This window comes from Hoplias malabaricus, chromosome 7, assembly GCF_029633855.1.
Source record: "Hoplias malabaricus isolate fHopMal1 chromosome 7, fHopMal1.hap1, whole genome shotgun sequence".
NCBI classification, from domain to species: domain Eukaryota; kingdom Metazoa; phylum Chordata; class Actinopteri; order Characiformes; family Erythrinidae; genus Hoplias; species Hoplias malabaricus.
In genome coordinates, this window is record NC_089806.1 from 43,099,688 (window position 1) to 43,114,090 (window position 14,403).

At 41.8% G+C, this 14,403-nt stretch overlaps 1 protein-coding gene and 1 pseudogene across 1 annotated transcript; both read left to right on the plus strand.

Annotated features, from left to right (window-relative positions):
- The first annotated feature begins 109 nt into the window (after positions 1 to 109).
- On the plus strand, positions 110 to 4,352 carry LOC136702404 (E3 ubiquitin/ISG15 ligase TRIM25-like). Its single transcript, XM_066677451.1, has 5 exons — positions 110 to 727; positions 992 to 1,225; positions 1,315 to 1,474; positions 1,797 to 1,847; positions 2,101 to 4,352. Exons 1-5 carry the CDS (start codon positions 137 to 139, stop codon positions 2,631 to 2,633), a joined length of 1,569 nt encoding a protein of 522 aa, XP_066533548.1. The 5' UTR covers positions 110 to 136; the 3' UTR covers positions 2,634 to 4,352.
- Positions 4,353 to 6,916: 2,564 nt separating this feature from the next.
- On the plus strand, positions 6,917 to 9,581 carry LOC136702762 (uncharacterized; annotated as a pseudogene).
- Positions 9,582 to 14,403: the final 4,822 nt, after the last annotated feature.

Genomic DNA, 14,403 nt, shown 5'->3' on the forward strand with positions numbered 1-14,403 from the left:
GATTACATTTCTTTCTGTGATATTTTTATGACCACAGAAGCAGGAAGCCACTCCTTCTCAAAGAAAAAAAAAACTGACCTTTGCTCTCTCTCTCTCTCTCTCTCTCTCTCTCTCTCTCTCTCTCTCTCTCAGGAAAATGGCAGAGGCCAGTATTTCAGTAGATCAGGACCAGTTCATGTGTCCAGTCTGTCTGGATCTGCTGAAGGATCCAGTGGCTGTTCCCTGTGGACACAGTTACTGTAAGGTGTGTATTAATGACTGCTGGGATCAGGAGGATCAGACGGGGATCTACAGCTGCCCCCAGTGCAGAGAGACCTTCACTCTGAGGCCTGTTCTACGCAGAAACAACATGCTGGCTGAAGTGGTGGAGAAACTGAAGAGGACAGAACTCCAGGCTCCTTCTCCTGCTCACTGTTACACTGGACCTGGAGATGTGGAGTGTGATTTCTGCACTGGGAGGAAACTCAAAGCTGTCAAGTCCTGTCTGGTGTGTGTGGTGTCACTTTGTGAAACTCACCTTAATCCTCATCTGGAAATTCCAGCCTTGATCAAACACAAACTGGTCAAAGCCTCTACAAAACTACAAGAGAAGATCTGCTCTCTACACGATAAACTGATTGAGATCTACTGCCGCACTGACCACAGCTGTATCTGTTATTTATGTACGATGGAGGAACACAGAGGCCACGATACAGTCTCAGTATCAACAGAAAGAACCAACAAACAGGTCAGAGCTTCACCTGCTGAAGGCAGTACTTTAAATCAGTTCTGTTTTATGTGTGAGTAAGAATTATGGCTTTACAGTAAACAGCGCAGTGTCAAAGTCCGTTGAAGCTGCACAGTTCTTTTCATTAATGATATTCCACCCCTCAGTCCCACTCTCCTCCAGTCGGACAGTGAGGAGCTCAGTGCTGGACACTTACAGACTCTACACAGACACAGTGTGGAGTACCATCTGTGTGTGTGTGTGTGTGTGTGTGTGTTGTAACAGAGCTCTGCACAGACAGCAGTTAAGGACAGTGAGAAGATCTTTACTGAACTCATCCGCTCTTTTGAGAAAAAGCGCTCTGAGCTGACAGAGCTGATCAGAGCTCAGGAGAAGGCTGAACTGAGTCGAGCTGAAGAACTCCTGGAGAAACTGGAGCAGGAGATCTCTGATCTAAAGAGGAGACACACTGAGCTGGAGCAGCTTCCACACACAGACGATCACATCCATTTCCTCCAGGTAACACTCACTGTGTGATCTATAGAGAGAACTGAAGCTCAGGAAGGCTCTAAAAGATCTGTTCTCCTTTACCCTTCTGTATTCTGTAGAGTTTCCAGTCTCTGTGTGTCTCTCCTGGACCTGAGGACTCACCGAGAACCAGAGTTAATCAACATCTCTCATTCGACACAGTGAGGAAGTCTCTCTCTGATCTGAAAGAGCGACTGGAAGAATTCTGCAAAGAGGAGTTCAGTAAAATCCCTCCGCTCGGTAAGAGGAGACCCCTTATGTGAAATATAGTGAAGGACACAGTTCTTCCTCAAGTACAGACTAAAGAAAGACAGGAGATCAGCAGAGTTACACAGTGGAGAGAGTGTGTGGAGCTTTCCCCTGTCTCTCCTTGACTCTGCTGTTACTGAGAAGATTTTATTAAATATTTATTAATAGAAGATCTATAGGTTATTTGCCTGTGTTCAGTCGATTTGACGATTTAAAACATAAACATTTACTGGAGCTCTGTTCCCTGTTTCTTTTTTTCTGGATGATCGTCTACTTCTTTCTGTTGTGGATCATTTGATTTCTGTCTCCACAGCTGCAGCAGTTCAGATTTTACCCCCAACGACCAGAGAAGATTTCCTGCAGTGTATGTGACACACACACACACACACACACACCACATACACACACACACACACACACATTCTCCACACATTAAGAGATTTACACAAATATTTACACATTAATATAAACCCAAATAAAAAACTAATATTTTAATCTTCAGTAAGAAATATGATTAGAGAGAGAAGGCAGAGCACAGACACATAGGTGTTTCTTTAAATATCTTCATATTCTGTGAATAAAAGACAGATTTATTGATTTTTTTAAATACTTTTCAGATTTCTGTCGTCTGACCCTCGACCCCAACACAGCACATCAGCTCCTCGTTCTGTCTGAGAATAACAGAGTGGTGAGAAACAGTGAGAGAGTCCAGGGTTACCCTGATCATCCAGAGAGATTTGACTACTGGAGGCAGGTGTTGAGTAAAGAGAGTGTGAGTGGACGCTGTTACTGGGAGGTTGAGTGGAGCAGTGATGAGGGATGTTTCTTGAACATATCAGTGTCATATAAAATAATTAGCAGAAAAGGAGGGGGTAATGAGTGTGTGTTTGGACGCAACGATCAGTCCTGGAGTCTGCAGTGTTCTCCCTCTCTCTCTTTCTTTCACAACAACATTGAGACTAAGCTCTCAGCCCCATCCTCCTTCAGAATAGGAATGTATGTGGATCACGGCGCAGGAACTCTGTCCTTCTACAGCGTCTCTGACACAATGACCCTCCTCCACACCGTCCACACCACCTTCACTCAGCCGCTCTACGCTGGGTTCTGGGTTGGTAGGGCATCTTCTGCAAAGTTCTGTGATCCAGAATGAAGATGTCCTCTTCGTGGGAGATCAGGGTCAGCAGTGGACCGCTAGTTTGTATTTAAAGGACGGTGTAATTTCTCTTCACTTGTATTACTGGACAAATGTTGTCAAGCCTTTCACTTCTGTTGCAGTGCAGTGGTAGAAATGTTATCATGATTTTCTCTGTGTTGATTTTGTCACATCCTGGGCCAGTCCTGTCTGTTTTCCCCACCATGTGCTCATGTAGCACATGGCCCTGTTTGTTGTTATTCCTTTCTCCGCCCTTGTTCCGCCCTAGCCCCACCTCAGTCTTGCCTCTGTCTCGTTATTGTCTCCAGGTGTTCCTCGTTTGTCTTGTCCTTGTTTGAGCGCTCCTTTGTCTGGTGTTGTGTGTCTAGATGTATGTTTCTCAGTCTTTCTGTGTACATGTGTCTACCCCAGTTCATGGCTGTCTCTTGTCTGTCTTTGGTTAAAGTTAATAGTTTAGTTGTGTCTAGTTCCATGTATTTACACATTTGTTTTGTTTGTAAATAAAATTCCTTGGTTTATGTCCATCTCCTCATCCTTCCTGCGCAGCCGTGACAGATTTCCACCATGTTTACTTGCTTATACGGCCCAGGGTTTTCTTTTTTATCCTCTATAATATAATAACTAAAGTCTATGTAAGAGGTTTATTAGGTGAGACTATGTTTCTCATGAAGTAACTAAAGCAGAGGGTTTAAAACGTGTTGTGAACATCTCACCTGTGATTAAATTAAATCCATTTTCTTTGTTGTTGATAAATCACTCATCTCCTGCTACATGTTGCTGTATGTGACTCTCTGAGGTTTCTCTTAAACCTGCTACAGACAGAGTCTTACTGTGGGTTAAGCCTCAGTATTTTAAATTGAGTTGTGTTTGAGAGTACAGTCTTGTCTTGTGTGCCCCAGAGTCCTAATGCTCTGATTAGCTACAAAATAAACAGATTGCAGTCTTTATTCATATTCTTCATCTGTCAGTGTTCACTGTGCTCACAACATGCAGCAAACAATGAGAACTTCAGCCACAGACCCTGTGTCTCCTCTGGGTTTTCATCTCTGTTAGACACCAATATTTAGGAGAGCTTTCTCCTTTTAAATCAAACACGGAGTTAAAGACTTGGGGGATTTATATTTAGAATTTAAACTGTTAAAATTACAGTGTAACCTTCATGAATACATCCACAGAGTGAGAGTAGATACGGTCTGTAATGTTTCATTTTAATGTTATTGTTTTTATATTTTATTTTCATTATATTTGTTATTTGTTTTTTCTGTTTTAATGAACTCTCTCATAGTGTAAACATGGAGGAGTAATATTTTACACTCTGCAACACACAACAAATCATTTATTTAATTATTAATTAATGGATTACACTGCATTTCTCTGTTTGTTTTACTGTAACAGGAGCATTGAGAAATAATAAAACAGACCATGAAAGGCCATGCACTGCACTAGTTTTCACACAGGTGACAGATGATGTTAAGCGTCATGTGAAGGAGTGTGTTATAGAAAATAAAAAATTACCAATGTTCACTTTATGGCCAACAGTCTGTAGACACCTAATCATGCTTTTTTCTAAAATGAAGGGTGTTAATATAGAGTTTGTTCCCCTTTGGCTGCAGTTACAGACCAGTGATGGGGACTTTATAGCCCTCTGACTGTCTCAGTCTATTCATCTGTGTGTTAATGGCCATTAAACAAAGCTCTGTGTCCATGTCTGTAATGGGTGACCATTAAAATAAGTGAATTCACTAATGATAACTGGTGTCTGCAAAATTTTTCATATTGGACTGTGTGGTAAATATGATTGCACCAATGTTCCTTAACCACAAGAGGGCAGTAAAGTTGAAGACTGGACACCCTTATTGACTGGTTATTGCTTTTCTTTAATGATGATGAGATGTGAATGATTGTACAGTTACAGATTCAAACAAAGCTCTACTACATCGACTGGCTTAAAAAATATAAAGTTAAACCAATAGTGACCAAGTTAAAAACACAAAAGAATAATAAAATATACTTTTTACTTACAGCTGTATTATCAGAAAGTCAAATAATTATTCATTTATCAGTAATAGAGAGGTATGCGAATATAGATACATTTGTATCAAAAAACTCCCCTTTTTCTCTTTATTTCTTATCTTTTTCTCCCCCCCCACCCCCTCTCCTTTGTTTACAGCGACCCCTCCAGGACATTCACTAACATCCTCGCCACATCTCGCTGCAGCCTGTAGGAAGGCAGTTGGACATCCAACTCCGCCCACATCAATACCCGCCATGTCCAACCCCGCCCACGTCCAGCCTCGCCCTCAGTACATGTTCAAGAGGCACTGTGTAGCAATAGAAATGCGCATATAACGATGACGGTTTAAAAAAGCACTTAAATCGTTTAATAGAAACCTACCTCTTAACCTTTTTTCACGTCTCTTATACATTATTAGGCTATACAATGTTTTTTAGTTTCATTTATGATCTCAATTTTTTTATTGTCATCGACTGGTAGACTAACTACAGCTGGAAAGTTTCACCTTTCATTTAAATGTTGTTCTCCTTTCAGTGTGTTGTTCACCCAGTGATCCATGGTGCTACATAGTGTTAGTCACAGCCACAAAGATTGGTCTCATCAGTCCTGTATTTAAAGATTTAAACTAGTGTTTTGTCATCTATGATGTAGTGGATGGTTAGTAATGTGGTGTATTAAAACAGCAAAAGGTTTTAAAATCCAGTGCTATTAAGTAGAGGCTACTGAGTAATGAATTATTAACTATCATAATCAATATGAACTAACTAATACTACTTGCATATGTATTTAAACCTCTTCCAAAAAGATTCCAAATACAGATGACAATTATTCACAAAGGACAGTGGTGCCACTAATTTCACACCTGATCATTATAACTCCTTATATCTTTGTCAAAGGGTAATTAGTCAGATTGTTAAATAAAATTAGAAGACTGTAACCACAGTGTCAAAGACAGTATTTCAAACGCCTAAGTGAGGAAAATACTGAAATAAAACGTAGAATACATGTTGAGATTTCCAACTGAGCAGGACTGGATTGAAAAAGAGAAAGTGAGAAATACATGACACCACCTTGAACTCCATTCACAAAGCCCTACAAATATGGTTGATTCAAATAAATCTAATAGAATGTCCTTATTGTCAGTAGAACAGCACACTTTAAATGTGGTTTGGTCACACTTGTACAGTTTGTACCAAAGACAAGGAAACACAGATAAAGTAGTTTTATTTTGTTTTATTTTCAAGTGTCACTAATGTATGTGCATGCACTCATTAACTTATTAACACAAACAGATCTTCAGAAACTTGTCTGAAGAATGGGCTGCAGAACACAGGTGCATCAGTGTAGAACGCCAGAAGTTCCCCTGTCTCCAATGCCCAAAGTAATCTGTAGACAAATAATAAACAGAAGCACACTCTTCATATCAGTTTATAACAGACAGCGTAACTGCTTTTAACTGCATACGTTCAACAACGTTTTCAATTCTTGACACATTTTTTGTGTTGACTTTTTTTTGCAACCACTGGTCTGAGGAACAATCCTCAAAAACCACACACAGTGCGCATACATTTTTTTGCAGTTTTATACATCTCTCAGCAGTTCATCCAGCACTCGAGTCAATACATGGTACAAAACGCTTGGTATTCTGCACTGCAGAGTTTCCAATCACTACACCTGTACATTTCAAATCTGAGAATCATTCATTAGAGTACAACTCTGTGTCTCAGAGTATTGAAATATCATAATACTCCTCATACTTACTGTCAAGACACTGAGATGGTGCTCAGGCCTGGCATGATTGTTTTTCAGCAATGTCCTTTAAGAGGCGACACACGAGTGACAGCATTAAAATAGCTTAGCCATCCACATTCAGGACTGCATTTAATAGTATGCCCTCCAGGACAATAAGGGGCATCCCTGAAAGACATCACAGAAGTATGTAGATATTGTTTTACAGGTTTAGGGAAACAAAACAGATCATTATAAAATGACCATATAACCTACATTCCAATTCAATTAAAACAAACCCCAGTTTTCTCACTGTGAAGGCTACAGCACAGTAAGCAAAATGAAAACTGAAATGCCCAGTTCAGCTGTAAGAACAGTCACACAACCTTCTGGTGAATGTCAATGGTATCCATTAACTCTCCTTTACCTTTCAGACTCAACAAGCTGAATTCTTCTGAAAGAAATTAGTATAAACTAACACAATGCTAATCAAATATTATAAAGTACTCTTTTTAAATCTGGTCAGTTACCCAATGACATGTGCGCTTATAAATTCAACTACACCGTCAACAAGAAAACACTATTTTCGCTGCTCCAGGCTTCCTCCACCGGCCTCAGGCCCACCGCAGCCCAGCCCACCACTCTCGACACAGCGATCCCAGCCTCGGACCCTGCAGACGTTTCTAGCTGCATCTTCTCAGGCCCATCACCTTCTCTCACTTTCTCTGCCTACAGGTGCTGCTGCTGAACTGCCCCAGCTCCCCATGCATCGGCCTCAGGACACGTCCTTCTCCTTGGTTTCAGCTCCCTTGGCTCTGCCCCCTCCTAATGCTCGGCTGTTCAATCATGCCCCCCAGTCTCAGAGAAAGGATCTTGCAAGGTGCAGACATCGACCTTTCAGCCTTACTACGCTCTTCTTCAGCCCCTGTGGCCCCTCGCACAATTGACATAGGGGATCTTTCTTTTACACTCAAGGCTACAGAACCGCAACCATCAAAGATCCTGACGGTTCCAGAATTTGCGCTGGCTTTCTTCATTTACCGCGACATTCTCTGCTCTGCCTTTCCAACCCGTCGGCAGGAACTTGATGATTACTTATCCATCATCCTCGATCTTGCCATTCGCTTTGGGGGTTCTGCCTTTTATGAGTACCATCAGCAATTCTCTGCCCGGGCCGCTGCAGCAATGGAACATCGCTTGCTACTGGGGCCCTCTGGATCTAGAACTGTACTGCTGTCTTTGCAGGTCGCATCACCCTTTTGTGCCACGTGTGCAGCAACCCATCCCATCCCGCCGCGTCCTGTTCACTCCTCTCACAAACTCCCATTGCTGCTACCGCCATCGCCCCCACTCCATCCACAGCCACCATCGCACCACGCGTTACAACTTCCAGTTCTCATGATAGTTGCGGACGACACCTGTCCTACCTCAACGGCCAGATGATTTGCAACAACTTTAACTCAGGTGGATGTTTCGCACCCTCATGCAGATTCCTGCACATACTGTGGCCTGGCTCACACCCCAACCCAGCTGTCCCCTTAGACCACCTAGATTCAGCAGCAGCTGACTGCTTAAGTTCCTTTCCACTCCCATCAACGTGCCGGAATTCGTCACCTGCCTCTCCCGTCATCCTGACTCCACTTTCGCCATTTCCTTCTCGATGGCCTTCTCTTCGGCTTTTCTCCCGGTCTGGTAGTCCTCCCCAACTCCTCCTTCTCCGCTCGCAATCTGCTATCAGCCGAACCCGACGTCGTTTCGTCACTCCTAGATAAGGAGGTCTCAGACGGCCCCTTCTCAACGCCTCCCTTCTCTTCCTTCCGCATCAACCCCATCGGTATCGCCACCCGAAAGTATTCAGGCAAAAACGCCTCATCATAGACCTTTCGGATCCCCATGGCTCCTCCGTGCTGGGGATGAGACTATTGATGGACAGCACGGAGGAGCCATGGGATTTTTCCCTCTCCTATACTTGCATCGAGGATGCTATTGCACTCATCAAGATCATAGGACACGGCGCCTGGTTGGCCAAGGCGGACATTGTCTCCGCCTTTAAAATCCTCCCACTTCATCCCGATTTCTGGCATCTTTTCGGCGTGCACTGGCGAGGCTCATATTACTTTGCAGTCCAACTGATCTTCGGTTGTAAGAGCAGCCCCAAGATTTTGACTCCTTTGCCGAGGCCCTATCTTGGATATTGCAGAACGTCTATCACCTGCCTACATCATTCACCTCCTCGACAGCTTCCTGTTGCTCGACATCCCTTCCTCCCCGCTAGCGCACTGCATTACCCAACTCGACTCCGCCTTCCACCGCCTAGGTGTTCCCCTCTCAGAAGAGAAAACCCTCTGTCCCACTACTTCACTCGAGTTCCTTGGCATCGTCCTGGACTCCATCCTATTTCAAGCATCCCTCCCACAGAAAAAACAAGACCGCATCATCCAGTTCCTCTCTGACTTTCTTACCTAAGCTAGTTGCAATAAGCATCAGCTCCTCTCTCTGTTGGGTTACCTCAACTTCACCATGGGAATTATAACCCAAGGTTGTGCTTTCGGTTCACACCTCCTTAATCTCGCCTCTTCTGTCTCCTGTCTGTTCCAGGTCGTTAACCTCATTCCATCTCATTTTTCTACAACGATGCTCTTTCCAATCCCGAAGACCCCTCCATATTTACGGATGCCGCTCCTACAGGTTTCGGCGGCTACTACGATGGTCACTGGGTTGCATCCCAGCGGTCCTCAGAACTCTCCTCCTTCTCAATCGACGCAGGCGACTCAATCGCGTTGCTTGAGTTGTACCCCATCGTGGCTGCTGCCATACTTTGGGGGCACGAATGGGCCCGTCGCGCCATTATCACTCATTTAGACAACGCATCAGTCCTAAACATAATTAACAAAGGGCGTTTAAAGTCACTCCCTCTCATGTTCCTTCTCCGCCGTCTCGTTTGGCATTCTGTTATGCACTAATTCATTTTAAAGGCTACTCACATCCCTGGCCATTCCAATCCAATAGCTGATTCACTCTCTCATTTTCAATTTCAGAGATTCAGAGCATTGGCACCTCAATCGGACCTTCATCCCACACAGATGCCTCCATTTTCAGAAAACATCTTCCCACTTCATCCCGTCTTTCAGTCATCTCGCAAGACCTCATCCTCCAGGCCGCAGCACCCAACACCCTCTCTACATACTGGACCGGCTGGCTAACCTTCAGACGTTTCCGTCAACTTCATAACATTCCGTTTCCATGCTTTGACTCCGCTCACTCCTTTAGGATCAGTGCGGCTTCCTCAGCCTCCCACCAAGGAATTCCCGACCACACCATCCAAGTCCTCAGCCGCTGGTCCTCACAAGCCTACCACAGATACATCCGATCTGCTCGCGGGCCATGAACGATTGGCAACCGTCTAATTTTGGGGGCACGGCTTTTACGCACATGCCTCCGAGCCACTACGAACTCCAGCCCAAACCTTCTGAGTTTGCCCCCCTCTCCGACGCTTCTCTGGGTGTGGTCTATGCTAGTAAAGTGAAGTCACCACGTGACGCAGTTTTGGGAGCTAGACCACGCCCCAATTACCTCTACACAGCTCTATTTATACCCCTTCACTCTCACGCCATCCCCGTGTTGAACAACAATATCGCACCCGCCACCACCCCATCTCCCCCCCTTTTTCATTCTGACTACTTTAAGCCCTGGGAGGGGGGCACGGCTTTTACGCACATGCCTCCGATCCACCACGGACTCCAGCCCAAACCTTCTGAGTTCGCCCCCCTCTCTGACACTTCTCTGGGCGTGTTCTATGCTAGTAAATATAATTATTTCAATAAATGTTTACCTAGAAGTGTATCACTAGCAGAAAAAAAGCACAATTTTATAATTATTGTTCACAGAAACTTTCATTCTTCTGCTTAGAGAATAGTTGTTATTTTAAAAGAATACTTATCTGCAAGATGAAAAATATCATTTAAAAATTAATATGTTTCAGTAAGAAAACAGAATTGACTCTTCAGCAAGAAAAAAACACACAAAACTATCTGTAACAACCGCATCGTCATCACCGCACACTGGTGAATCCCCTGACATTGACGTGAAACCATTCATGAAAATAATGAAAAGATAAACATAACTGGACGTACAACCAGGTCTAAAAACAGCAGATGACTGTGCAATCACATAAAACGCGTGCCACACCACACACTGTAAATATATTTATCTACAATACTACTCCTATATATTTACATATTATATGACATTTGTGTATCGAGGAAAAACACAGAAAACAATATAACAAAGAGTTTTGAAATTGACTTACAAACTAATTATTTTTACTTACCGACATAAGGGTGATATACGTCTTCATTTAACTTCTGCTTCCCCTTGAAATGTTTGTCTCATGGCGTGAATGTGAGCCATATTCGAATTTAAGATGGTAGTGAATGATTTTGGAACACTACCTCAAAATAGTGCACTATATAGTGAATAGGGCACAGTTTAGGACACAGTTAATGTACTGAACCCGGGCATAGCGCCTGAGGTAAGGAGGGGGCGGGGTTGGATGTGGGCGGGGTTGGATGTCCAGCTCCTCCTTCCTACAGTCTGCAGCGAGAGGCTTCTCCACATTCAGTAAACTAGTCTGTATAAAATACTGTTACATATTTATATTTTAAGAAAAGTAAAAATGATTTGTATTTGCAGTATTCAATCAATCAGAACATTTTTAAGAATGTTTTATTTGTGATTATTGTTTAATGCCAAGCAAATGTCCAACAAGAAAAAAGAAATAAAGACACAGAACAGCAGCTATTTTAAAAAGTACAAATACTGAAAGATAAAGAGCAGAAACTCTCCTTTCCTCTTCCTGCTTAGTTCCTACTTCCTGTCACTATTTTCTACAAATCTGAGGAAAGTGTGTTAAGCTTCATAAAATATACTTTTGAAATCTCAGATCATGATCTAAACTGTACAAAGGGGTTTTATTTCTAGAAGGGAATTTGGAAGAAAGAATAAATAGTTTAGTGAGCTAATGGTCAAAAATATTAATATTAGCCTCCAGGCTACATTTCTACAGGTTTGTGGAGCTATTATTTTTTTTAAACCAACAACGTTCTTTGAGAGACTGGGCTTTAAACGTTTTGGGAAACGCTAATAATGTTTTTACATTGTTATTGAAGGTAGTGAAGACAAAGACGTCACCATTAAACGTGCTAAAGCAGGGAGATTAGCCGAGGGAGCTAACAAAAGTTTAATTATTTTCTGATTCCACAATGATTTCTGCATTAAATCAGATTTAACACTTTTATTACTTTGGGTTTTTACTGTCTAGTGTTTGGATTCAGTTGCATTTTCCCCTTTCTGTTGTGTTTTCAGATTCTGAATGAATTAAACTAGAGCCATATCTATTTAAACTCTACTGTTGTCTGTATTAATCTAATATCCGACTTCTAAAGGATCACTCAAAAAAAAAACTACATAGTTAAATATAGCATAAAAGATAATTAATATTAAAAACTGTGGATATATTGTTCTGTTTCTTATATCTGTTTGTCTAAATGCTGCAGTTATAATAATTGGAGTCCATTTAATCGACTACTGCTACTTTTCAATATTAATGAAATACTTCCCTTTATCCCATTGTCCCTTTATCCTTTCTTCAGTCTTTTCCTCTCTCTCCACCTCCTCTTTTCAGTGACACTGTAACCACCACACAACCAGGAAGCTACTACTTTTCAGAGAAAACAAATTTGAACTCTCTCTCGCTCTCTCTCTCTCTGTGTTTCTCTCTCTCTCTCTCTCTCTCTCTCTCTCTCTCTCTCTCTCTCTCTGTGTCTCTCTCTCAATTTAAACTGAGTTGTGTTTAAGAGTACAGTCTTGTCTTGTGTGCCCCAGAGTCCTAATGCTCTGGTTAGCGACAAAATAAACAAATATCAGTCTTTATTCATATTCTTCATCTGTCAGTGTTCACTGTGCTCACAACATGCAGCAAACAATCAGAACTTCAGCCATTGCACTTGTTTTCTCACAGGTGACAGATGTTGTTATGTGTCATGTGAAGGAGTGTGGTATAGCATGAATGTCGTTAGACATGTTTTTTAGCCTCCCACAAAAAAAAAAATCTTTCACTTCAAACAGCGGTTTTCTCCCTCTCCATATTAACATTGTATTGAATCTTGGCTGCATTAGGACACGGGGCTCTGTTGCTGTTATAACGCTGCTTTCTTGACAGAATACGCACACGGTGTCTGCAGGGAGAAGGTGTTGTAAATTTCCTTTGATGGTAATGTGTCATTTCAAGACAATATTCTAGATGTTTTTGGATATTTTGTTGCATTTTCCTCTCAATGTCTGCACTGTGTTAAAGTTCTAAGTGAATGTAACTCTAAAGGTTTAACAGAAACTCTAATGCTGTCTGTTAAAGGATGTAACTGTGAGGCTACTTAACTGATAGCATTAATCCTATTACCTAGGTACATCAGTCATCTAAGAATAATTTATGAATAATAAATAATACACAGAGCACTTAACAGCACAGCAACAGATATTTCTGTATCAAATGTAGATCAGAGGATGTAACATCTACAAACTGGAGTCCATTAAACCTAATATTTCTACATTTCACTGTTAATTATGTCTCTATATGTCTCTTCCTTTATCTTTTTCAGCCTCCTCCTCTTCTGACTTTCCCCCAGAGCCAATTACCAGAGAAGATTTCCTGTAGTGTATGTGATACACACACACACACACACACACACACACACACACACACATACAAGCACACACACTCCCACACACACACAAATACATGCACACACACACACACACACACACACAAACACACATACATGCACACACACACACACACACACACACACACACACTCCCATACGCACACAAATACATGCACATACACACACACAAACACACACACACACAGAAACAAAATTATGTGTGTGTGTGTGTGTGTGTGTGTGTTCTACCCTGAGGGCAAGGCACAGCTCCTGAACAAACACTGCCATTAGCTCATGTTGATGGCAGTCTCTGTCGGGAAGCCAAATGCCAGCTCATAATCAAACAGTGGCTTAGCCGTGCATTTAGAGAATATCTCACCCCTAAAAACAGCTACAGATGGAAGTATGGTACCCCAGTGAGGAACTATATCACTGCATCACATCAGCCTTTGAAATATGACGGGTGCATTATACAAGACAAATGGCATCACCAGGTACTTGAATATGCCCAACTCCATGAATGGCGTCTTCTCTTTGAATTGTGTGGTGGCTTTGACCTCATCTTGCACTCAAGAGATGTCTGATGGCTTACTCATTAATCACTCTGTATAGTTGCCTTTCTGGTCACCTTTGTCTTCAATTTCTTCAAAGGAAGTCGACATTTTGCCCAACTAGAAAACATGACACCACAAAGAGAAAAGCACAGGATCTGGTGACCCTTCAATATCTGGAGAATAGCTGAAGGCACAGTTTTTGCCTTGCCTCAGACAATAGTAAGAACATTTTTATAAAACTAAAATACACAACTCTAAACTTACTATTGTTCTCATCACAGCTTCCAATGTAAGGTAAAAAATCAATAAGAAAAAAGAGGCCGGAATAAAACAGAAGCTGTAAAAAGTACACAGAGAGATAAAGGTCACACACTGCCTTTTCCTTTTTCATCCTGCTTTAGATCTGTTTTCATTTCCCTACATTTCATTTCATTTACTACAAACTTAGAGGTAAAAAGAAAACAAATTAATTAAGTAAGCAATTCAAGTTTGTAAAAATATAATTTAAACACAGAGATACCACATGATATAAAATGTACAGATGATTTTTCAGTTCCAGAAAAGGATTTAATAGTTCTTTCAGGCTAGCTAACTTTTAACAGATTTGTGGAGCTAAAATGGATCATTTTTGGTCAAAACCCAAGAGGGTTCTTCAAATAACTATGTTTATAATGTTTTAGGGAACTATAAATGGTTATTTCATTGTTATTTTCAGACTTCAAACCAAGAGGTTGCCATTCACTTAGATT

Coding starts and splice junctions, on each gene's coding strand:
- LOC136702404 (XM_066677451.1), top strand. CDS start 137: ATGGCAGAGGCCAGTATTTCAGTAGATCAGGACCAGTTCATGTGTCCA. Junction 1,226..1,314: donor ATCACATCCATTTCCTCCAG/GTAACACTCACT, acceptor TGTATTCTGTAG/AGTTTCCAGTCTCTGTGTGT. Junction 1,848..2,100: donor CAGAGAAGATTTCCTGCAGT/GTATGTGACACA, acceptor AATACTTTTCAG/ATTTCTGTCGTCTGACCCTC.